Raw genomic sequence first — 25,249 nt, 5'->3', positions numbered from 1 at the left:
CACACACACACACACACACACACACACACACACACACACACACACACGCATGCACGCACGCACACACCCCTGCAAAGGATGCCAAGACATAGCTCTTGGTATAGCCAGCAAGTTGCAGATTATGTACAACCTATAGAAGCAGACAGACACCTCCCACCAACTCTGGATATATTTATGTGTACATAGGCTGTTTCATCCATTGATCACTACATGCCCAGAGCCTAGAGATCACAAACTTTTCTTGGGCCTAAAATATATATGTGAGATAATCCTAGCCTGATCATGAGGAAAACATCAGACCAATTCAAACAGGGAGACAGTCTACAAAATATTTGACCAGTACTCCTCCAGACTGTCAAGGACAACAAAACCAAGAAAACCCTGAAACTGTTACAGGCACAAGGAGCCTAGGACATGACAACAAAACATAATGTGGTATATTGGATAGGATTCTAGAACAGAAAACAGACATAAGGTAAAAGCTAAGGACACCTGAATAAATTATGGACTTCAGTTAATAATGCATCAATATTGGTTCATTGGTTGTAACAAATGTACTGTACTAATATGTTAACAATAAGGGAAACTGGGGTAGGGTGGTGTATACCAGAACTTTCTTTCTACGCCACCTTTGCAACTTTTCTGTAAATCTGAAAGTATTATAAAATACAATGAATGTTTGCTTATTTATCTATTTATATTGCAGTATAGTTGACTGACAATATTAGTTTCAGGTGTACAACACAGTGACTCAATATTTTTATAGATTATACTCCATTTAAAGTTATTATAAAATATTGGCTACATTCTCTGTACATACAATACACCCTTGTAGCTTTACTTATTTTATACACAGTAGTTTGTATCTCTTAATCCCCTACCCCTATTTTGCCCATCCTCCCTTCTCTCTCCCTACTGGTAACCACTAGTTTGTTCTCTGTATCTGTGAGTCTGTTTTGGTTTTGTTATATTCATTTGTTTATTTTTTAGATTCCACATAAAAGTGTTACCATACAGTATTTGTCTTTCTCTGTCTAACTTATTTCACTAAGCATAACCCCCTCCAGGTCCATCCATGTAGTTTCAAATGGCAAAATTTCATTCTTTTAAAATGTATTTCTAAGATATATGAGATATGAGAAAAGGAAAAAGGTATTGGCTGCAAAAATATGCAAAGCACAAAATCTAAATTAATATATAAAAGAAAGATGACACTAGGTGAACTAGTCAACCACTACTCAGTTCAAATCTGATAGTTACATAAAAAGTATGTTTAATGTGCAATGTGGGCATATGCTATGCTAGAATAAAGGATGGGCCCTCTAAAAAAGGGAGACCAGGTAGAGACTGAGAAGATCTCAACAACTTAGGACATGGACAGGTAGTAAATGTACAGGAAGAGGTGTGAGAGGAGATGCATCGAACTACTGTTCACAGTTAATCTGGGGAGGAAAGTGGGGATTTGAAAGTTCGGGAAAAGCTGGGGAAAAAAGACACCACGCTAGGATTTTTTAACAGAGTATTTAATATAGGGAATCGGTTAAACAGGTATCACTGGACTGAAAAAAGCTTTAGAAGAGGAGCCTGAACTAACACAGAGGTAGTAACCGCAGGGAGCAGGTATCACCTCTGGGTTAGCTAAGGCTTATTATTCCCTTTGTTCCCCCTTAAGGCTGGGGGTGCAAAGGAACAAAGCTGGAGTTGATCAGATCTAGAGGCTCAGAGGAAGAGGGCTCCAGAGTTGAACCCAGATCTCTAAGGAGGGGGTGCTGCGAGGCTGATGCTGGGGGTACCCCCAAAAGCTGGAGGCTGGAACCCACTGCTGATGCCAGGATGAAGGGCAATTACCAGAGTGGCACAGACAGAACAAGAGGCAAACAGGAAGGAACAAGTCTCTTCTCTCCGCCTTACAGGCTCTCTCCTGTGTCCTGATTGGTGGAGCCTAACGGGAAGCCAGCTGACAAAGGAAAAATGTAGTTTGCAGAGTGCCAGCCCCAGGATCCAAAGCAGAGCAGGGAAAGGTGGGCTTGGAGCTTACTAACCAGCACCTGCACACACCCCTCTGAACAGTGACAAGACACAATTTTCCTCTGTACAAAAACTCTCTTCCCATCAGTCAGGGTATCCTTCTGAGTGAGCCATAGGTCCCTCTGAAGGCAATATTAATTATTCATTTCTCTAATTCAATCATAGTGCCACCTGAATATTCTACAGCCTAAAGACTAAACTGCTGAGTTGACCACACAATCCTAATAGAAAATAAAAAGGTGAAAGGAGGCATTTGCTTCTTCCCATTTGCTTTCTGTTCCCACCAATGTGAGTCTGGCACGAGGCCCTCATCCTGGCAGCAAGAGCTGTCTCTGGTCTCCAGCTTCTGGCCTTTCAGTGCTCCTCCAAGAAGCTCTGCTGGGCCCCACAGGAACTAACAGCAGAGGGTATCTGTCCTCCAAGTGTTAGGTTTCCAGGGCCCCAGCCTCTCCTGACCCATCCCCCCAGACCCAGGCGGTGTTGATTGCTTTGTGTTATCTTTGTGTTCCACCAGCGTGCTTTTTTGGCTTTTTTCAGTCCAACACCTATTTGATCAACTTCCTATATTAAATTCTCTCTGTTGAAATACCTAGTATGGTTTCTCTGCCTGACTGACATAAAGAATTAAAGGGAACAAAGTGAATTGCTTACTCTGTACTGTTTGAAAAACTTCACCAGAATATATTCATTTATCAGACATGTAACTTAAAGCTTTTAAAAAAGAGACGGATCAACATGCACTGATATGGAAAGATGTCCACCATCTGCTAAGGGGGAAAAAAAAATAAAGCTGCAAAACATTAAGCATAGCAAGGTCTCATTTTTATTAAAAAGGATATGTACTTGTTTGTGTACCCACAGCAAATGCCAGTAGAAACACACCACACACCAAATGATCAGTTTTTATTCTGTGGGGAGTATAATGAAATGGGGAAAGGATCACTTTCCTTTTACTTCACACACTCCTGGAATTCTGTTTGTCCTTAAGCATGCATACAACACTTTTAGATAAGTATGTGTATAAATACACACCTACACTCTAACCCACACATAAAAACACTATCTTGGAGAACCCCAGAGGTATTAACAGTGCTTCTCAACCAGGGTAATTTCTGTCCCTGTCCCACTCCTGAAGTGGTGGGAGTCAGGCAACACCTGGAGACACTTATGACTGTCACCACAGGGTTGGGGAGGTGCTTCTGGCATCTAGTGAGGAGACACCAGGGATGCTGCTGAACATCCTCTAATGCAAAGGACAGCTCCAAAACAAAGAATGACCCAGCCCAATATGCCAATAGTGCCAAGGCTGAGAAACTTTGCTCTATAACCTGGCTAGTGTTACCACATCACGGTCAGAGTAGAAAGACTCCACGTCTAATGCTGTGGACAGTCACATGTTTGCCAGAATTTTGCAAGAGGCACTTGGATGGGAAGCTTTACTTTTAGGTTTGGAGGACTTGCTTTCAAAAAAAAAAAAAAAAAAAGATATATATTTTTTCAAATAGCTAACACACACATATGATTAAAGCATAAAGAGTACAAAAATACAGTGAAAAATAAGCCTCCTTTCCACCCTGACCCCAGCCAGCAATCCCTTTTGAAGGTAACTACTGTCATCAGCTTCTTTTATGTTTTCCAAAAGTATTCGAAGCACAAGTATATGTCTGGCCTCTTCCTCTTCCCTCACCCACCCCCACCCCAAGTGACAGCACAGCCTGTATACTGCTTTGTACCTTTTTTCACTTAAATATCATGGAGATCCTCCATTTCAGCACGTATAAATCTGTCTCATTCTTTTGAAAAGCTAAACAGTATATAATATGGTCCACTGAAAGATACTGAGGTGCTTTCCAATATTTTGCTACTATTGAAAACACTGCATGAAATAATTTTGTACATACAGGCTTTTGGGCAATACATTCAAGAAAAGCTGAGTAAATTCCTAGCAGAACTGCTGGATCATATGGTATATGCCTTTTAAATACTGGTGGAGGATTTTAGGTAATACAATAACAAAAATACAACAGGGACGTGAGTTACTCAGAGCTCTATTTAGATGCTTTAATAATTAGCTTGATATTCCAGATGCACAGCATATACCCTGTATGTTAATCATAAAACAGATTGGTCACAGGAAGCACCTAGAAGCAGGTAGCTCCTTTTATGACTTTGCTTTTAACCTTGGGGAGCCAGGGCAATAGAAACTATAGGGGTAAAAAGACACAATAACAAGTATTGGTGAGGGAGCAGAGAAACTGATACCCTCACGCATTGCTGGTGGGAATGTAAAGTGGTGCAGTGCAGCCACTTTGGAAAACAGTTTGCCAGTTGTTTCAAAATGTTAAACAGAGTTATCATATGATCCAACAATTCCACTCCTATGTATATACTTAAGAGAACTGAAAACATCTGTCCACATAAAAACCTGTACACAAATGTTCATAGCAGTATTATTCATAATATGCAAGAAGTGGAAAAAATCCAAATGTCCATCAATTAATTAATGGATAAACAAAATATGGTATATCCATACAAAAGAATATTATTCAACCATAAAAAGGAATGAACTACTGATAAGTGCTATAACATGAACGAATCCTGAAAACATTATGCTAAGTAAAAGCCAGTCACAAAAGACCACATATTAATTCCAATTACATGAAATGTCCAGAACAGGCAAATGCATAGATACAGAAAGTAAACAGTGATTGTCAAGGGTGAGGAGTGAGCGGGTGGAAGGCAGAATGGGAGTGACTGCCAAAGGGTATGGGGTTTCTTTCTTGGGTAATGAAAATGCTCTGAAATTAGTGACAGTTGCACAATTCTGAATATAATAAAAACCACTGAACTGTATACTTTAAAAGTATATTCTATGGTTAAGTGAATTCTATGGTTTGTGAATTATGTCTCAATTTAAAAAAAAAAAGGATGTAAAGGACATATGGAAAGTATCTTGCATACTGTAGCTACTCATTAAAAGTTAGCCCCCTTTGGAAAGAGGTAAACTGAAACTCGGTAACCTAAGATGTTTTAGGTGGAACAGCATATTTTCAACAGAACTTAGTGTTCATTTTATTTATTCATTTGTTTGTTTAAGTATATAATTCAGTGGTATTTAGTGTATTCACAATGTTGTACGCTGGTTCATTCTTAGTTTGTTAGAACCTAAAAATCAGTCTGTTAACAAATCTGTTGAACATCTACCCCATTCTGAGTCATTTCTAGGTGCTCTAGAGAGTAAAGAGAAGGGAAGAATAGTTCTCATCTTCAAAAAACCTAAACCATTCTTAGGAAGATAAGAATGCAGTGAAGGAAGCCATCACTATACAGTGGACTTTCAGAGACAGCAAGAAATGATCTTTATGAAGAAACAAGCCTTCTAGATCAAGGTTTTTCCCAGTATTTAATAGATTCAGAAAACCCCGATTTTCATAGATTAAAAAAAGATCAAGAAATGAGTAAAAACAGATTGAATATTTTTTTAAACCCCCCAAACAAAACTACAGGGTCACAAAAATGATTCAAAAAGTAACATTAAATATCAAAGCCAGTCATTCATCATGAGTGTTTATGACAGTCTAAGAGTCCTAACACTGAGCGAGCACCACACTCTTCCTTTTTTCAGACAGGGCCACATCCCATGTGTCTATCTCCCAGAGGCTGGTGCAGAGCCTTGCACGAGGTGAAAAGAATGACCGAACATCATCACCCTTAAGCACAAGCAGACACAGGAAAGGGCCTGCTACACTCAGGCAGAATCTCCTACCGCTTGTCTGAAACAAGTGTCACATTATTGGAATCTATTTCTTCACTCCTACATCAAATTGCTACTTAACACTAGATAATTCTATAGTGGGAACAGATGAAAACTCAAAATATAAATAGGAAGGAGACAATATAGCACAGTGGTTAGGAGCACAGGCTCTGGAGTGAGACGAGGTTTGGGAATTATCGGCTATGTGACTCTGTGCGAGTACCCTGACTTTTCCAAGTCGGCTTCCTCATCTGTAAGATGGAACGCAGCTACGCAACAGGAGCACCTTACAACAGGCTCTTGTGAGAATTAAAGGGCATTTCTGGGGGGTTTACTATGTGCCACAAAAAAAGGTTAGCGGGCATTATAAGACTGGGAATGCTCGAAAATCACAGAGCTCTAAAAGAGGGGTCCTGTTCCCCATCCCCACTGTCTTTGTCTTCTTTGCAAAGGTCTTTGGGCCCAACAGAGCCTGGAACAGACCAGAGCAGACCAGGCAGGCAATAACCCTTTGTTGAATGGCCCAATGAATTAGGATACAGACGCATGGCAGGACTGGGAAACAATGAATAAAAACCACAACCATAAAGGTTTTCCGAAGTTCAGTTGGACACTGTCTTCAGGAATGCTGGCTGTACCTGGAGCCTTGTTATTTGATAAGCCCAGGAGTTTGTTCTAAACTACGTGAAGGTACAATTACCTCAAACCTCACTGTCTACATTGTCATGTAAATTCACACTATGAGACTAAACAGGTTTTTGCTTACCATTTAGAGGGATTAAACAGCATCAGAGGAGGTTCAAATATATAAACTGAAACTGGTCAAAAAAGAATATCCACATTTCAGAAAATATACCATTGGTGAGCTTTTTCCGTGATAAGGCTAATATTTTTTAAAAGGAGGCACAGTGAATTTAAGACATTGACATTTATAGCGGTAGCTCGACGCTTACTCTTGGAGGCCCAATTATCATCCCTGTCCATCTTGTAAGTGTCATGTCTTCGTCATCTTCTAGACCCCAGCTAACTGTGCCATCTCCTACTCCTTTCTGGCCTTCTTCGAGTTCTTCCAACAGTCGGAAATTGCGAGGGACTTTTACTCCTAAAATAAATGGAAAGAAATTCAAGATACTAGCAACTCCAGGGGAACTTGTAAGCCTAGAGCTAGCTGCTCATTATCACTAGGTTAGAATAAAGATGCTTATGTGCTAAAAACTTCTGTAAGTTGTCGTACCTCAAGCTTGCTGCTTACGAAGCTATCTGTATTGACCAGCACAACCAGAAGGAAGGGGCACGTGGTTTGTTACAGGTGAAGTGTCGACTACACCAGGGCTGGATGACCAAACCTAGAAAGACACCCCACCCCCATCCCTGGAGCTTTGACGAACTTCATAAAGGGTTTACAAGCCGAAATGTTGATTAATTTGGGCCCAATAGTTTGAGATGAAAACTAAAGTGCTAACAAAAGTGCCTTGGAAGAAAAGAGGCTATTTCTTTTGTTTTGTTCTTATTCTACATTTCTGAGTCTAAGGGCATGCTCATTTGTTGGAACGACTCTCAAACTACCTTAGGAGGAACAGACGCCCTGGCCCTATCATGTAACAACAGCGTCCTCTTGATCAACTCAGAGTCAACAGAAGGCAGCAAGGATGAAAAATTGCAAATATTTAAGTCATAGTTTCTCTCTTGTGAAAAAGCTAAGACGGTAGCCAGTTCTCTGCTTTACCTGTTTCCAAAAATCCCAAAGCCTGGAAAGTAGCTCATGGAAGCAAACACACGAACACATCTCACAGGTTCATGCCACTGCACCCAAGTTCAGGCTGAGGCTTGCACCGCTTCTGGGTGTCTTCCAGAACAGAGTCTAGGTACTGGGCCCAGATGGGGATGTTATTCTCCCAACCAGTCCTGCCTACCTCTCCCCGCACTCACCTCTTCCCCTGGCATTTAGACTATTCCTCAGGAAAAAACTCAGGATCCAGGCAAGTTACAAGCTTTCTTTACCGAGCCTCCAACTGGCCAGACTCTCAGAGCCAAGCAGCACTTAACATATGATTATGAAGAAAGACCCACTGGAGGGACTCAAGACTGTGGGAGGTGTTCGCTGTATATCTCAGTATTTCCCAAAGTGTGGAACACATGTTACTATTAATTCAACTGGAATAAATACCTGAGGAAATCAGGCACTTTTCTAGGCACCAAGAAATAAGCTGTGAACAAAACAAAAATGCCTGCCCTCATGGAGCTTACATTCTAGAAGGAAACAAATACAAATTATGCAAGTTATGTAGTATGACAGATGGTGGTGTTCTGGAGCAGAGAGTACTGGTGGGGGGAGTTACAATTTTAAATAGGGAACATGACTTATTGGCAGCTGAGGGGAGAGTCTTCCAGTCAGAGGAAAGAGCAGGTGCAAAGGTCCTGAAGTACGACCTTGCCCAGAGTGTCAAAGAACAGCAAAGATGCCAAGTGAGCTAAAACCAAGTCAGTGAGATGGAAGTAGGAAATTAGGGACTCCAACTGTTAAAAAGCCACTGGAGTTTTGAATAGAGGAATGACAGGATTTTGACTTGTTTTTAACAGGATCCCTCTGGCTGCTGTAGGAAGAGTACAGTGAAGGGAGCTAGGGCAGAAACAGCTAGAAGGCTATTGCAATAATCCCAGCAAAAGATCACAGGTGTTAACAGTGAAGGAACAGGGTGATAGCAGTGAAGGTGGTGAGAAGTAGCACAGTTTTAGATATTTCAGGGGTGTGAGCTGGTAAGATTTGCTGTCAGATTGCCTATGAAGTGTGAGAGAAAGAGAAGTCAACTATTGCTCCCAGGCTTTTTTTCAGGTGGTACATGAGTGAACATTTTACAGTCATGTATTTATTAGGGCAAGTAATGTTAAACTAATTTCCCCTTTATGATTATGTTAAAATTTTCCTTCTAAAATAAACATAAGCAAAAGAGTCAGTCGACTGAAGAAAAATATTAAATAGCACAGATGGTACTTGAAAGGAAACAGGAAAAATCTGAAAGCATTCTTGAATGGTCCGTTTGGAAAACACTGGCATTTTTTATCCACAGAAGAGCCAACTGGATTATTCACTTACACTGGATTAAGTCTCCTCCAGCAAACGCGAAACTGAAGGCTGTTTGTGACATTATAAGCAAAAAACCAGACAATTCAATGCCTTTTGTTTAGAAAGAGTTAAATCTTTAATAATCCTAATTTGGCTTAGGAGAAAAAAAATCACTGTGCATTACTACTGCTGTTACTATTGGTTACTTTATAAGCCTGCACTAATAAAAATGAATATCCAAATAGCACAGAATTGTACTGATAGGAAGACTGATAGATAACTGACGTACTTGTTCACAGGTGGTGTAATGGGCTGAACTGTGTCTCCTCAAGTTCATATGTTGAAGACCTAAGTCCCAGCATCTCAGAATGTGACTATATTCGGAAACAGAGCCTTTAAAGAGGTGATTAAGTTAAAATGAGGCCATTAGGGTGGGCCCTAATCCAATATGACTGGTGTCCTTACTGGAAGAGGAAACTTAGATGCACAAGGAAACAACAGGTATGCACATCTGTATGGAGTAAAGACCATGTGAGGACCCAGTGAGAAGGCAACCACCTGCAAGCCAAAAGAAATCAAACCTGCTGATACCTTGATCTTGGACTTCTAGCCTCCAGAATTCTGAATGTCCATTGTTTAAGCTATCCAGTCTGTGGTATTCTGTTATGGCAGCCCTAGTAAACTAATATAGATGTTAAGTGACATCTTAAGAAACCTGGATAGATTATCTCTAGGTGCAACCTGGTTATCTCTAGGTGCAAGGATTATGGGTGGTTCCAACCCCCCCTTTCCATATTTTCTGATTTTTTTAAAAAACCACGATTGTGACTTACTTCACTCTGTATAACAGACTCTAGGTCCATCCACCTCACTACAAATAACTCAACTTCATTTCTTTTTATGGCTGAGTAATATTCCATTGTATATATGTGCCACATCTTTATCCATTCATCTGTTGATGGACACTTCGGTTGCTTCCATGTCCTGCCTATTTATAGAGCTGCAATGAACATCGTGGTACATGACTCTGTTTGAATTATGGTTTTCTCTGACTATATGCCCAGTAGTGGAATTGCTGGGTGGTATGGTAGTTTTTTTAGTTTTTTAAAGAACCTCCATACTGTTCTCCATAGTGGCTGTATCAATTTACATTCCCACCAACAGTGCAGGAGGGTTCCCTTATCTCCACACCCTCTCCAGCATTTATTGTTTGTAGATTTTTTGATGATGGCCTTTCTGACCAGTGTGAGATAATAGCTCATTGTAGTTTTGATTTGCATTTCTCTAATGATTAGTGATGTTGAGCATTCTTTCATGTGTTTGTTGGCAGTCTGTATATCTTCTTTGGATAAATGTCTATTTAGGTCTTCTGCCCGTTTTTGGATTGGGTTGTTAGAGTCTGTCATACAGAGTGAAGTTAAGTCAGAAAGAGAAAAACAAATACCGTATGCCAACACATATATATGGAATCTAAGGAAAAAAAAAAAGGTCATGAAGAACCTAGGGGCAAGACGGGAATAAAGAGCAGACCTACTAGAGAATGGACTTGAGGATATGCGGAGGGGGAGGGGGAAGGGTAAGCTGGGACAAAGTGAGAGAGTGGCATGGACATATATACACTACCAAATGTAAAACAGATAGCTAGTGGGAAGCAGCAGCATAGCACAGGGAGATCAGCTCTCGGTGCTTTGTGACCACCTGGAGGGGTGGGATAGGGAGGGTGGGAGGGAGGGAGACCCAAGAGGGAAGAGATATGGGGATATATGTATAACTGATTCACTTTGTTATAAAGCAGAAACTAACACACCATTGTAAAGCAATTATACTCCAATAAAGATGTTAAAAAAAAAACCAAACAACCATGATTGTGTCATTTGATCAACACAACACTTAGGAACCATGTCAACCAAACTGCACTTGCTATTCACTTTGCCTGGAACACTCTTCCCCAGATAAGTTACATCAGTCATGCTTCCTCACCTTCTCTAGGGCTTCAGTTATGTGACACCTGATTGAAATAAGGATCAAGGATTCTCTGAGAGTGGGAATCTCACTTCATAGTATTCCCTAAGTGACTAACTTTAAGTGGTCTGTGTTCTTTAGTGTTACCAAAACTTGTTCAAGTCAAATGATCAACAGCGAAGTACAATAGCTCCCATGGCTAAGCCCTTCACTTTTTTTTTTTAAGAAGATGTTGGGGGTAGGAGTTTATTAATTAATTTATTTTTGTTGTGTTGGGTCTTCGTTTCTGTGCGAGGGCTTTCTCTAGTTGTGGCAAGCGGGGGCCACTCTTCATCGCGGTGCGCGGGCCTCTCACTGTCGCGGCCTCTCTTTTTGCTGAGCGCAGGCTCAGTAGTTGTGGCTCACGGGCCTAGTTGCTCCGCGGCATGTGGGATCCTCCCAGACCGGGACTCGAACCAGTGCCCCCTGCATTAGCAGGCAGAGTCTCAACCACTGCGCCACCAGGGAAGCCCAGCCCTTCACTGTTTTTTTTTTTTTGCGGTACGCGGGCCTCTCACTGCTGTGGCCTCTCCCGTTGCGGAGCACAGGCTCCGGACGCGCAGGCTCAGCGGCCATGGCCCACGGGCCCAGCCGCTCCGTGGCACGTGGGATCCTCCCGGACCGGGGCATGAACCTGTGTCCCCCGCATCGGCAGGTGGACTCTCAACCACTGCGCCACCAGGGAAGCCCTGTGTCAGATCTTTAAATCAGGTTGGATTAATTATTTCAGGTGTAACTGTTCCTCTTGTAAACTTTAGCAAAGAACATCCTTATAGGTGGAAATGTTCCCTCTTCATCTAACAACCAGGTCTGATTAGGAAATCTTTTTTTTTTTAATTTAATTTTTTGGCCACACTTCGTGGCAAGTGGGATCATAGTTTCCCGACCAGGCAACGAACCCGCGCCCCCTGCACTGGAAGCAGAGTCTTAACTGCTGAACCACCAGGGAAGTCCCCCTTAATCCAAATATCACAAGCTCATTGCTATTAGTTTCAAAACAGGTAGTGAATTCAACATATCTTTCTGACGCTTGATTTTTTTACTTCTGAAGTAGGGGAAAATATTATATTAGTAATGAATCTTGCACTTCCAACAGGTATTTCCATTGGATTAGAGACATTTAATTACTTAAAAACAAAGCATGCAGAGCTCATATACACAACTGCACAACAACAAATGAGTCACTTAAACTTATTTTAGGTTAGTATTTGGAACAGTAAATGAGCACCACAGAGGACAAAGTCAGCTTTTCATTGTTACTTCTGTACTGACATTACAGGATGATTCAATTTGATTCAATTATAAAACAGGCATCAAAACAGCTTAATAAATGAAAAACTCTGGATTGGCCAGCATCTATTAGGCAGTCTAGAAATATTCGAAGCAGGAGTTGGAATATACATATGAATATCAGAATAATTGTACTATATACTGATTATGATAAGCATTTATTCCATTTGAATAGCAGTTCTCAGCTTTTTTGGTCTCAAGACCCTTTTACACTCTTAAAAATTATTGAAGACTTCAAAGAGCCTTTGTTTATGTGGGTTATAGCTATTGATATTGACCAAATTAGAAAATTAAAACTGAGAAATTATAAAAATACTTAATTCATTTACAACTAACCACAACCAACCATTACGTGCTAAGATAAATAACATATAACTATATTTTCCAAAGAACAGAATTAAACTAGTGAGAAGAGTGGTATGGCTTTGCAGATTTCTTTAATGTCTGGCTCAAAACAACAGGAAGTGTTAAGAACTGAGGTGAGCTGGAGAATACACATCCTCTCTAAAGGGGACAGTCACGCCTTTGCTCTGGCCAAATGTCTATGGGTCAGATTCTGCTTATGGGACACCACTCTGCAACATCTGAGGTCACCTAATTGTTCTCAAAAATCCCTTTAAGCCCTAATATCCTAGGTTTAGCTCAGAGGATATTTTAAACCCTCTGAGGGTAAGGGTAAGTAAAGGTTGCTAAACGTTGTAATCTGGCATTGGGCAGTTAAGTACTCAGTTAACCTTTATTTAGCAAAATCTCGAAGAATTTAAGTTCACAAAGTGGATAGCTTTTATTTTTAAAAATTATTTATTTGTTTATTTATTATTATTTTTGGCTTCATTGGGTCTTTGTTGCTGCACGCGGGCTTTCTCTAGTTGCGGTGAGCGGGGGCTACTCTTCGTTGCAGTGCGCGGGTTTCTCATTGCGGTGGCTTCTCTTGTTGCGGAGCACAGGCTCTAGGCACACAGGCTTCAGTAGTTGCAGCACACAGGTTCAGTAGTTGTGGCGCACGGGCTTAGTTGCTCCATGGCATGTGGGATCTTCCTGGACCAGGGATCGAACCCATGTCCCCTGCACTGGCAGGCAGCTTCTTAACCACTGCGCTACCAGGGAAGTCCCTAGATAGCTTTTAAAGAGGACTGTTACTTTTTTAATTCATTTTTCCTAAGCCATAAACTTTTATTTTCACTCAAAAATTGATTAAAAGTGAAGTCTGGGGAATAACTACAGCTAGCAGAAATCAGGAACTGCAAAAATTTACAAATTATGCAGTGATTCATTTAGCTTTTTTTGATATTTAAATAGAAGTGGCTGATTAGCACCTGGTTAGCTGGTATACTGAACTCTATCTAGTAAGGAACCATCTGGTTAGCTGGTATACTGAACTCTATCTAGTAAGGAACCATCTAGGGTTCACCATGTTTAATGTGTGTAAAACTGAGCTCATTCCACCTTTACAAGCAAAATCCACACATTTCAGGACTGCAATTTTTTAAAATGTTAGCTACGCTTGTTACCTGTTTGTCAAAATTTCCCTACCTATAAATTTGTTAGTAATATATATGTACACACACTTTCTTTCAGTACAATAATTATCAAACACTTATCCAACACCATGCTAGACCTTATTGGGGCTATGAAAGAAATAAAAACAGGAGCTTCCCAATCAGAGTATAAAGTCTCACTATGGAAACAAGATACACATACAAAGTTCAAGAAAACAAAACAGTATTAGAACGTATGAGAGAAATATAATCATAGGGCAACGTTTCTTAATCTTTGAGGGGGTCATAGACCCCTCTGAATGTGATGAAAGCTAAAGAGGTGGGGCCATGTTACTAAGAGGACTTTATCCTGAGGGTAATTAGTGGGGAGCCGCAAAAGGCTCTGAGCAGGGCAAGAGATAAGGCAAATCTCCCAGGTAATGTTCAGGATGGGCTGAAGGATTAGAGGCCAGGTTAGAGATGTGTTACTACTAACATCTCAGGATACAAAGCCAGAAGCATTTGCTTAGAGCAAATACTTGTGACGACGGAACAAGTTATCGAACTTCTTATAAGCTGAGGTAGGTGGGATGTTAAAGAGATTTAAGGCAGCACATATTAATTTGCATGACTGTTGTGATAGTTCCCATTTTTATAAAAAAAAACATTAAAACAACTGGCCTTTACATGGTAGTCTTTAGATAAATATTCGTTGAAAAATAAAAAAACTGAGCAAAGTATAAAAAGGTATGTACACTCCATTTTATAAAAGATAAACACAAAGTCAACCCATGCTTCCCCGTATGTGTACACTCACATAAACGATCTTTAGATGCCACGGAAGTAGAATCACAAATGTAAGGATACCTGGTTGACCTATTTTTATTATTTTTTTTTAAGATTTTTTTTTTTTTTGATGTGGACCATTCTAAAAGTCTTTATTGAATTTGTTACTATACTGCTTCTGTTTTATGTTTTGTTTTTTTTGGCCGCAAGCCATGTGGGATCTTAGCTCCCCAACCAGGGACTGAACCCGCACTCCCTGCACTGGAAGGTGAAGTCTTAACCACTGGACCGCCAGGGAAGTCCCGACTACTCTATTTTAAAAAGGCTGGTCAGAGGAATGGCGAAATTCCCTCCACAAATAAGAGTCAGAATATAATTTAGAGAAAATTCTATAATCTCTCAGCAGAGGGTTAAGACCAGGAACCTAGGCTCAAATCCATGCTCTGCAACTTTCCAGCAATCTAGCTGGGTGACTACGCCAAGTTATCCTTGACCCTCAGCGTAACAGGGATCCCGATACTCTTTGCCTCTACAAGTGGTGAGGAAGAACCAATGAGGTAAAACCTATAAAAGCACTTTGTGTAATACCTGGGACAGAGATTGAATCACCTTCATCGGCACTGTACTATCCATCGTAGTATAAAATACAAAAACCCTCACTTGATCCCATATCCCCTTCTAGCTACCAACTCATTTCTTTGTTCATTTTTAGCAAAAAATCTCAAAAGGGCTGTCTAGACCCCTTGTTTGCAATTCTTCACTCTGCTTGCACCTACTCCAATCAGGCTTTTCTAGCTAGTCACTCACCCAAACTGCTCTTGTCAGGGGCACCAAGCAGCACCCTCTAGCCAAATCCTGTGGTCAATTCTCAGCCCCTACCTCAAGTTCCTGGAGCTCTCAGCAGCACCCATAACTCCCTCCTGTAACTCTCTTCCCTTAGCCTCAGGCTCTCTTCCTACCTCACTAGTTGATCGGCCTCACCTCCTTGACTTCCAAACACTGGCTGCCCGGTCTCAGGGCACAGCCCACTGACCGCAGCTTTCCTGCCCCCTCCCCAAGTGATTTTACCCAGACCAAGGAAGCTTAATAACTCTCCAGTTTATATTTCCAACTAACTGCCTTCTACACATCTCCGTTTATATGCCTCATAGGCCTCTCCAACTTAAAACAATTCCAAACAAAACTCCCTTGCACTCCTCAAAAAACAATAAGTACCCACTCTTCGATCTCAGTATATAGCACAAACAGATTTCTCTGGCTAGAAATCTTGGAGTTATGATAAGAGATCTTTCTCTTATACCCCATACCTAATCCATTTCCAAATATATCCCAAATACAATCATCTTCACCATTCCCACTGCAACCACTGTTAAGTTAGATCCCATCACTCCCCTTCTCAAAGCCCTCCACTGGCTTTCCCTTACAACTAGCATCCAAACTCCTTACCTCACCTACAGAGCCCTACCTGTTTCTCCAACATCATTTCCTGCCACCCTTTCCCTTGCTCCTCACCCTCCTTCAGCCATACCATCCTTTTTGAAGTTCCTGAAGAGGCAACCTGACTTTGCTTTTGCACCTGATGTTGCCTCACCCCAGAATTCTCTGTCCCCGAGCTGGGAATGGCTGGCTGGCTGGCTGGCTCCCTTATTCTTCATCTAAGCTCCAACTTCCCATTCCCTTATCTTGCTTTATTTTTCTTCACAGCATCATTACCACTTGACATTTTAAGTGTATTCCCTTCCACTTCATTAGTTGTTTACTGTCTGTCTCTCCCATGTGAACATAAACTCCCTGAGAATAAAACTTCATCTGTTTTGTTCACTGCTGAATTTCCAATACGTCAAAGAGTGCTTTGCCAAAGCATGTACTCAAACGCTTGCTGAATAAATGAATGGTGGCCGGGTGTTAGCTAGGGATGTTATTTCAGAATGAATAATGCTCAACGTCACAAAATTCTAACTCTGGTTTATTTCTGGAAATACAGCAGGGAAACATTCACAGCACTATTAAAAGGGAGTCTAATATTAAAAAGATTATCAAAGGGGCTTAGTATGGATTTCAAATAGCCCAAGAAAAGTTATACATTAAATTTTAAATATGATGATCTTAAGAAGAAACAAAAATCTTCAACTCAGAGCTGGGCAGTCTGTGGAGGTCCTCTAAGAGCCCCCTTACCCCCAACCCCATGCTCCTTTACCTTCACACAATGTCTGTGCTGTACCTTTTCTTTTTCTTTAAATTTCATTTTCTTTCTTTTTTTGTTGTCTGACTCACTCTTGGAGCTTCTCAAGTTAGAGTTGTGACTCATTCAATCCTACCTCCCCAGAATCTGGTATGCTACCTGGCATGTAATGGTACTCAATAAATGTTTCCTGATTGAAGAAAAGGCAGTACCTCTTCCTTTCCTACTGTAACCTCTCATATGGTCTACTGTGGCCAAAATACTGGACACTGATACCATATAACTGAGATACCTTAACAAAGATAAGGTTCTTTGTTTTGAGATAATTAAAATTTGATAAGTAGTTTTATTTTTTAATGAAGTGTGATCAAGACTTTTAGAGAAACTTTTTTTTTAATGAGGGAAAACTGTTTTTTTCCCCACACCACACAAGTCAAGGATTCTTCATTACAAATTGAACTTTGTTTCATAAAATATATATGAAAGCATGTTACTGATATTTCAAACCATTTAGAAACTGCATACAAAGTTAATACATCAATATTTTCTACAAAGCAAGAGCATTTAACTCCAAATGGCCTAACTCCAATATTTTCTACAAAGCAAGAACATTTGACTCCAAATAACCCTTGTTCTAGAACCTCAGGGGCTACCCCAGGGACATAAATCCAAATATTGGTGGAGTTCAGAGCTCCTGCAGACCTTGTGAGTGTATCAGTCACAGGGAGGACTTCATTCCATCCCAAGTGGAGAGAATAAGCTCAAAATCATGACACGTTAAACAAAAGACTTCAGTGAATATATTAAAAATTAAATCCAGATATGTCAAAAACCAGAAGCATAACAGATCAGAAAAACGCAGTGATACCCTAACATATTTTCTTCCTATGGCACTTTAAGCCATTGAATCAAGCTAAATTTTAAGGTTCCTAAAACTTGTGTGTTAATCTGACACCTAAAAGGCAGCTGAAGGAACAGCTTCAAGAGGCAATAGAGGATGTAGAAATGGACTCTTGTTAATCTTAATAAACTATAACTATTAAAAGGTTAGCTATGAAAATGTTAAGATAACTCTACCAAGGTGCTAAAATAACGCAGTAACCCAAGATTTTTAAAAAGAAAACATTTGTTCCTGTTACTTCATAATTCTTCTCTCCAGAAGGATTTTTCCTGGATTTGTGTCAGTATCAAAAGTCAGCCAGTTTTTCTCCTGGCTAAATATAAACTGAAAAGTCAGCAGCTGCAGGATATTACAAAGAAAATATGACAACCAGGTTAAAAAAGTATGAATATTTGATAGGGTTTTACACCATGTCCTAGTAAAACATTTAATGCAGTAATTTGAAACACAGCAACATATTAAAATATTTGTGGTACAAAAAGGATTTTGAAGCCCTTTAAAACATCCTTTTGGGAAAAGCACTGCCACAAAGCAGCGGCTATTACAGCATGCCAATCTTGGAAAACCCTGGCCTGGCCTGGGTCTTGATTTAAAATGGCAGAGCCTCACAGGTTTCTCCGGGAAAGAAAGCTGCTAGTTGAAACTGGTCTGGTTGCCCATTCAGGGAAGACAGTGAACTGAGCTAGGAGTCTGGTGCTGCTACCATTCTGAAAATAAGGAGGCCTGGAAGGTAATGCACCTGGATTAAACGTTCTCGAAAAGTGGGCATAAAGTCAGGGGCAGGTAACTTTTGTTTCTGAGCAACTGGCAAGTGCAGTGCAGTCTGGGTGCCTGGTTAGGGCCTGTCCAGAGGAGCATATTTCTTCTCTCCTTCTACACAACAATGATTCTCCAAGTATGGTCCCCAGACCTGCAGCCTACACATCACCTGGGAACCGGCTAGAAATGTAAATTCTCAGGCCACACACCAGAACACTACACTACATTACACCATAGAACTATCGAATCTGAAACTGAGGGTGGAGCCCAGCAATCTAACAAGCCCCCCAGGTGATACTAATATATACTAGTTTGAGAATCACTGATCTGGGGGAAGAAACAGCGGCAATCTATCATTCTTTACAGTCTAGACAATGTGACAACAAACAGCTGGTGACAAGATGCAAGACCCTGTGTTTCTCTGCTGCTAGGGTGACCAAGGCCAAAGATCAAATTTTCTCTGAAAGGGGTGGAGACAAAGAATAAGGTGTGGTAAGTGCCTCAGGACAGTCAGGGAAGGAGAGAAAGAGTTAATTGTATGCCGAAGTCCGTCTATAAATGCCAACTTATCAGGACAAGAGCTTTCCTTTTTGAAAAACTGAACAGGCACTTTTGCTTCTGCCCTATCAGATACAATGTTTCTCCAAATATGTAAATTTATATATTTGGCTACATCAAGATGAGACCCTGGATTAATTCACTGCAACATTCAATATTTATTGAGCACCTACTCTATGTCAGGGACTATGTGGGTGCTAGGGACATAGTAGAGAACAAGGATTATTCCTGCCCTACTGCAAAGGCACAGAAATGTGGAAAAACAAACAAGAAACCTTCAGATAAGGTTATGCACTTTAGAACAGAACAGAGATGTGATAATGAGTGAGAAGACTATGTTGAAAGGGGTGGGCAGGGATGGACTTTCTGGAGAGCTGAGACCTGAAGAAGAAGCAGGCAGTCACAGGCAGGCAGAGCATTCCTAAAAGGGGAAGAGCAAGGGCACAGGTGTGCACATCACGCGAGCTCAGGGGTAGGCAAGGCCAAGGCCATGGAAGCCCTTGTGGGCCATGGAAAAGAGATGGATTTTATTCTAAGTGCAGCAGGAAGGGCTTTCTGCAGAGAGTGGCAGTTTCTGTTTTCTTGTCTGTAAAAAACCATTCTGCCTCCTCTACAGAGAATGGATTAGAAAAGGGCAAGACTGGAAGCAGGAGGCTTTTGTAGTCTTTTAGGCAAGAGAAAGGTGGTACTGGTAGGACAAGAACGACAATAATGCCGATGGAGAGAAGGAGGATTTGCCATCTATTTTGGGGTTACACCTACTGAACTTGTATGGGGTGAACGTGACAATGAAGAAAGAATCATACTTGGTGTCATTACTATCCACCCATGAAAGAACTAATCCGCCAAGGCAGGAATGTCAACAGACCTGCCAATGGCTGAAGGAACTTGAGATGCCTAGCTGGAGAACAGGCAATGGGGGGCTGGAAAAATGCTAATATGGACAAGGGCATATGTCCTGGAGCAGAGCTGTCCCAGTTCTGTACCCTGGTTTGCAAGTCACTGGCTCTGAGCTTCAGGCAAATCATTTCTCCTCTCTGGGCCTCAGTTTCCTCACCTCCACAATAGATACCTGCTTCAAAACGTTGCTGTCAGAAACGAGATGATGTATTTAATACAGTGTCTACCCATAGTTAGCCTTAGAAGTGCAGCTTAAAAAGAAGTCTGAAGGGCTTGCATGTCAATGAAGACAAGGACTGACTTTGTACATGACATGAGGGGGCCCTAAGCCCAACGAGTGTTGAGTTATTGAGTGTAAAGTATAAGCAAGAGCAAGAAGTGGCCTTCACTCTCATCAGACAGCACATTACCCAGAATGGGTAAAATGTGGCCAGGGATGCTGTAAAAAGAGTTCCTGCTACAGGTGGCAGACACTTCTCATTAAAGCCTGTTCTCTCATCAAGATTAAATACGCCAAGACTGAGGAAGAGCACATGCCTGAATCCATGCCTTTCCATTTCCTTCCTAAGGCACTGGAGCAGGTTGGGGAAGGAACTGGAGTCAAAACCCCCTGGGCTCTAATCTGAGTGTCACCACTCCTCAGGCAGCCATCAGTCTCCTTCAGGAATATTGGGGGGCCAATACTTCCCCTGGTGAGCTCACTAGGTTGTGGAGAGTTGGATGAGATGACATAGCAGGTTAAGTCGAAGTACTAGGAAACCTCTAAACCACTTTACGTAATATAAAAGTAACAGTGTTAACATCTCTACTTCACCAAATGTGCTGCTCTATACTTCCCTGGGGCCTTTCAGAATTAAAGAGAGGATTCCTGGGACTTCCCTGGTGGCGCAGTGGTTAAGAATCCGCCTGCCAATGCAGGGGACACGGGTTCGATCCCTAGTCCGGGAAGATCCCACATGCTGCAGAGTAACTAAGCCCGTGAGCCACAACTACTGAGCCTGCGCTCTAGAGCCCGTGAGCTGCAACTACTGAGCCCGCATGCTGCAACTACTGAAGCCCGTGCGCCTAGAGCCCGTGCTCCGCAACGAGAGAAGCCACTGCAATGAGAAGCCCGAGCACTGCAACTAGAGAAAGCCCGTGCGCAGCAACAAAGACCTAATGCAGCCCAAAATAAATAAATAAAGGTGTCTACTCTTTAAAAAAAAAAGAAAGAAAGAAAGAAAGAAAGGATTTCTGACTTTATATCCTCTATTCTACATTTATCAAACTACTGTAGAGCTACACTTCAGCTGAGAGGGAGGGAGGGAGGAAGAGAATATGGTGGGGGGAAGAGGGTGGTTTTAAAGTTATTGTGAAGGGAAAATCATGATCATCAAATTGACCCTGGCAATCCATAAGAGGAACAATAGATTGTAGTGGCCCAACAAAGCGTTTCCCCTCCATCACTAGAGCAGACTGCTGTTTCTTCAGCTGTGTACGACATGAAGAAGTTCTCATGAAAGCAGGGCCCATGTTGTACAAAAGGCACTTAGCTACAACTGGCACAAGAAGATGCTCACACAGTGAGACACACGGGAACGAGACCAGCTAAGAGACTACCGGTTCTCATCTGCCAGCTCCAGCTCTTTCTAGGCAACTCCCTTGAATGGAATGGAAGACTACTAACCTCCACTGCCCATCTGGTTAAATGTTCATAAGAGGAGTGAGTGTATGCAGCCACTCCAACGTATGCAAATTTAAAATGTAAAGGGCTTACTTTGCTGGCACTCCATTTCTGGTTTACTGTCAGGGCAGCCTGTGGGATGCTGGGTGAGAGGAAAGATCTGGCAGCCAAGGGCTACTCTTTGAGGCCCTGCAATCCTGGCCAAGGCAGGAGGAAGTCACCTGTCACAACACAAGCATCCTGAGGATTCCAGTGGGTTTTCCACAGTTCCACCCCTCTAAGATCTATGAGGAAATCACACACTGCAGAAGCAAAGGAGGTGGGAAGCTGCTGTCACCAAGTGTTGAAAGCAGTGACCACAAAAAACTAAGTTCAGCCCTTACAGGAACTCAAAGGCTTCACAGCTGTTTCCTGGCAACCAGGGGCACAGATTAATCAAGAGGTTTGTTCTAAACCTAAGGAAGGCCTCAGGGCCCCTGACCACACCTGAAAGACTTCTCAGGGTTAGAAAGCAGAGAGGCCTGTACACTCATTTTAGTTTAACCCAAATATGATCTTTCTGCTCCCTCCCTTAGCACTCTGCACTCTTCTTACTGCCTGGGAGCAATGGTCAGATCTTGTCATTCCTCTCTTTTTAAGACTCTCATTCATTCATTCAACAAACATTTACCGAACGTTTACTTCAGACCAGGTACTTGTTCAATGGCTTTCTTCCACACTGAATAAAATCCAAACTCATCTCTCTCTCCAACTCATCTCTTTAACAAGCCTCCCTTGCACACGGAGGCCTTTAGCTTGTTCTTTCAACATGCCAAGCTCAGTCCTGCCACAGGGCCTTTCCACTCAGCCTCCCCGTCCCCTGCCTGTGACGCACACTGTTGGCTCCTTCCATCATTTGTCTCAGTTCAAATACCCCCCCTTGGAGAAGCCTTCCTTGACCACCTCTCCAGATACTACATCACACAATTTCCTTCATAGCGTTTACTGTTATCTGAAATCTTAATTATTTACTCCTTTAATGGGCTTCTGACTTGAATAGAAGCTCCTCAAGGACAGGGGCTATGTCCATCTTGTTCACTATTCACAATGGGACACAGCAAATTCTTAATAAATACCTGCTGAATAAACAGACAAAGGAGTTCTGGGAAGCCCCTTTTTTATTTATTTATTTATTTGCAGTACGCGGGCCTCTCACTGTTGTGGCGTCTCCCGTTGCGGAGCACAGGCTCCGGACGCGCAGGCCCAGTGGCCATGGCTCACGGGCCCAGCCGCTCCGCGGCATACGGGATCCTCCCAGACCGGGACACGAACCCGTGCCCCCTGCATCGGCAGGCAGACTCTCAACCACTGCACCACCAGGGAAGCCCCTGGGAAGCCCATTTTAAGGCACCTCAAAACCTCTTCCATGTTATCTAAACCATGCCAAGTGCTCTTGTATGCCACTAGACAGCAGCTGACGATGGTTTATCTGACCACCACAGCATTTATGAAGCACTCTTCAACTGGCAGGGCTTCAAGAAGTTAGAATTAAGGAGCTGTTAAACCGGATTACAGGTAGCCAATCTCAAGTGATTGCCAAGGGGCTGAGCTGCAAAGCCATCACAACGCTGGCTGCTGCAGGCACAGTGTACCCCCAGTTCAGAGCAACCTGGCAGGGGTGTTAGTCTCATGAGACGTTTCCCACAGCAGTCTGGCCTGACTCAGCCTCTCTCTTCTGAGAATGTCTGTAGCAGTCTCTTTGTAAATGAACTGACTCAGCACTGTTCCAACTGAAACCAAACCTAGGAAAAAGATGTGTGGTTTCCTCATCCTCCAGGAAGACCCCACTGCTTTAAGTGTAAAAGGCAGCTTGGGGTAGGTGACCTAAGTCAGATCCCCTACTTCCAATTCCTTCTATTCCCACTCTAACAATCAAACAAAGATGGCCCCTTGGGATACTAGAGGAGTAACATCCTGGAAAGACAGACTCCCCTCACCCTGCTCGCTTTGGGTCACCAACCCTCTCCTAACAGTGCTGCTGCGGCCTTAAACAGCTGGAGGATTTCAGTACCCAGGCAGGTGGGCCTGTTCATTTCCTCCATCAGCCGTCACCCACTGTCACCTCTTCTGGGAGGACTTCACTGGCCAATTTCACTGCCAGGCACCTCAGGGGACACCCTCCTCACCAAAAGGGGGACACTCTGTTACTCCCAAATTCTGCACTTTCAGAGTCCGACTCTCTTGCCTCATCAGCCCCTCTGCGGGACCTTCCCCACGCAATCATCACCCTGCCTCTTCCAGAAGGCCACCTGAGTCCATCCCCTGATGCCCAGCTGTGAGTGTTAGCTCTGAAACAGACCCTTCAGGATTTGATCCTCTGGTGCATCTCAGGAACACTGAGCAGTGAATCCAGTCTCAAAATCCAGTCTCAAAATCAATGCTCCTTCCCTTTACCTACCAGGGCCTGGAAGAACTCCCCCTGGCCCACAGCGCAGCCCCCTCCTTCCCTCTTGTACCTCAGCTTTCTTCTCCAGTCACCCAAAACTTCCCATTTTATTTGTTCCTCTCCCCATAACCCATCCAGCCACTGGGGAACTGCTGAGCTGCACTCCCATATGTTACCAACACCCGAAAGAGTGGGAGAGAGACAGTCTCCATAAAACAGACACTCCTAGGGTACGCTTTCCTCACCCAACAAAGGAGATTTTTCTTCTCTAAAGAGAACATCTCTGAAACCTGACCTTTTCCCACTCTCACCCACTGCATGGGGCTCCCTTCCCCAGACAGACACCTCCAGGGCTCCCAACTCATCTGTTCTTCACCCAATGTCGCAAGCTTCCACTAACCGCCCTGCTCGGAGCTTGCCTCCTAAAACCTAACATCTACCTCCAAAACTAGGGGCCTGGTAACGATGGGGTCATTTCACTTTCAGCTGCTCCAACCAAATCCCTCTGGAATCTGAAAAATCCCTTTCCTCTTCTCACGTATCCTATGGAGATGCCCTTCATCCCCCCCAAAGTAGCCACCCCAAGACTCCCCCTTTCTAATCAACATAAAAATTTCCTCAGCTAACCCAATCCCCCAAACGAACACTGGAGCCCTGCCCTTTACCAATGGGGGATCCTCTCAGTCACCCCTCAGGATGCTGTTTTCTTCCCTCATCCATCCTGAGGGGCTTCTCCGAAGTCCCCGCCAAAAGGACATCCCAAGGCTCCTCCCCCCACCCGGACACCCAGCACCCAAATAAAGGACTTCCATCCATTTTGGGGCGCCTCCTCGTTCTCAAGGGGACCCCTCGATCTCCCCTAAAGAGCCGCCAGCCCCGATCTCCTCGGCAGTGCCTCTGGGCTCGCCCCTCACCCGCTCTGGCCGCTCCGCTGCGCCGCGAGACCCGGCCCTTCCTCTCAGCAGGGCCCTCACGCCGCCCGGGGGAGCCTCTGGGCCTCGCCGCGCCGCCCACAGGCCCCACAGGCCCCTCAGGCCCCCGCCCGTGCTTCCGGCCACCGCCTGCTCCTCCTCCCCACTCAGGCCGCCTGGGTCGCCGCCACGGTGCCCAGGGGACAGAGGCATCGCAGAGGCCCTGGCCCCGCAGCAAGGGCCTTCGCGGGTCCCCGGCCCCCGGCCCGAGCCCATGCCCCCTCGGCCGGCCGGGTCCGGCGCCCCCGCTCACCCGAGCCCGTGGTGGCTGCCATCTTGCGTCGCTGTCGCTCAAAGGCCGGCCCCTTCTTCACCCCCCACCCGTTCTCCGGGCTCTTCTGCGCATGCGTGTGCGCACACGCAGACGCCTCCGCTGACGCCCGCTCCGCGGACTGCGCGACCAGTTGCCGGGAAGGTATTTTTTCCTGCCCTTTTAGAGAGAGGAAATGTTTGCGTGCGTGAGGGCCCAGCAACCTGCAAGGCCCTCCA

General features: G+C 43.4%; 1 protein-coding gene across 4 annotated transcripts in view; it reads right to left on the bottom strand.

Moving 5' to 3' along the window:
- Window positions 1-25,249, bottom strand: part of UBE2V1 (ubiquitin conjugating enzyme E2 V1) — a 31,497-nt gene extending 6,248 nt beyond the window's left edge. The window contains exons 1-2 of one of the 4 annotated variants that reach the window (XM_027087022.1): window positions 25,014-25,249; window positions 6,736-6,884 (exon numbers count right to left, since the gene is read on the bottom strand). In XM_027087022.1, the coding sequence (XP_026942823.1) occupies window positions 6,736-6,884; window positions 25,014-25,035 (171 nt within the window). In that variant the 5' untranslated portion in view covers window positions 25,036-25,249. Of the gene's footprint in view, window positions 1-6,548; window positions 6,885-21,457; window positions 22,416-25,013 lie in introns of those variants that run through there. The other 3 variants (XM_027087019.1, XM_027087023.1, XM_027087021.1) reach the window with 3 other exon arrangements.

This window comes from Aethalodelphis obliquidens, unplaced genomic scaffold (genome assembly GCF_003676395.1).
Source record: "Aethalodelphis obliquidens isolate GAN/ISIS:26980383/991018 unplaced genomic scaffold, ASM367639v1 scaffold57, whole genome shotgun sequence".
NCBI classification, from domain to species: domain Eukaryota; kingdom Metazoa; phylum Chordata; class Mammalia; order Artiodactyla; family Delphinidae; genus Aethalodelphis; species Aethalodelphis obliquidens.
The sequence above is the reverse complement of the archived record's forward strand: the minus strand, read 5'-3'. Positions and strand labels throughout refer to the sequence as shown.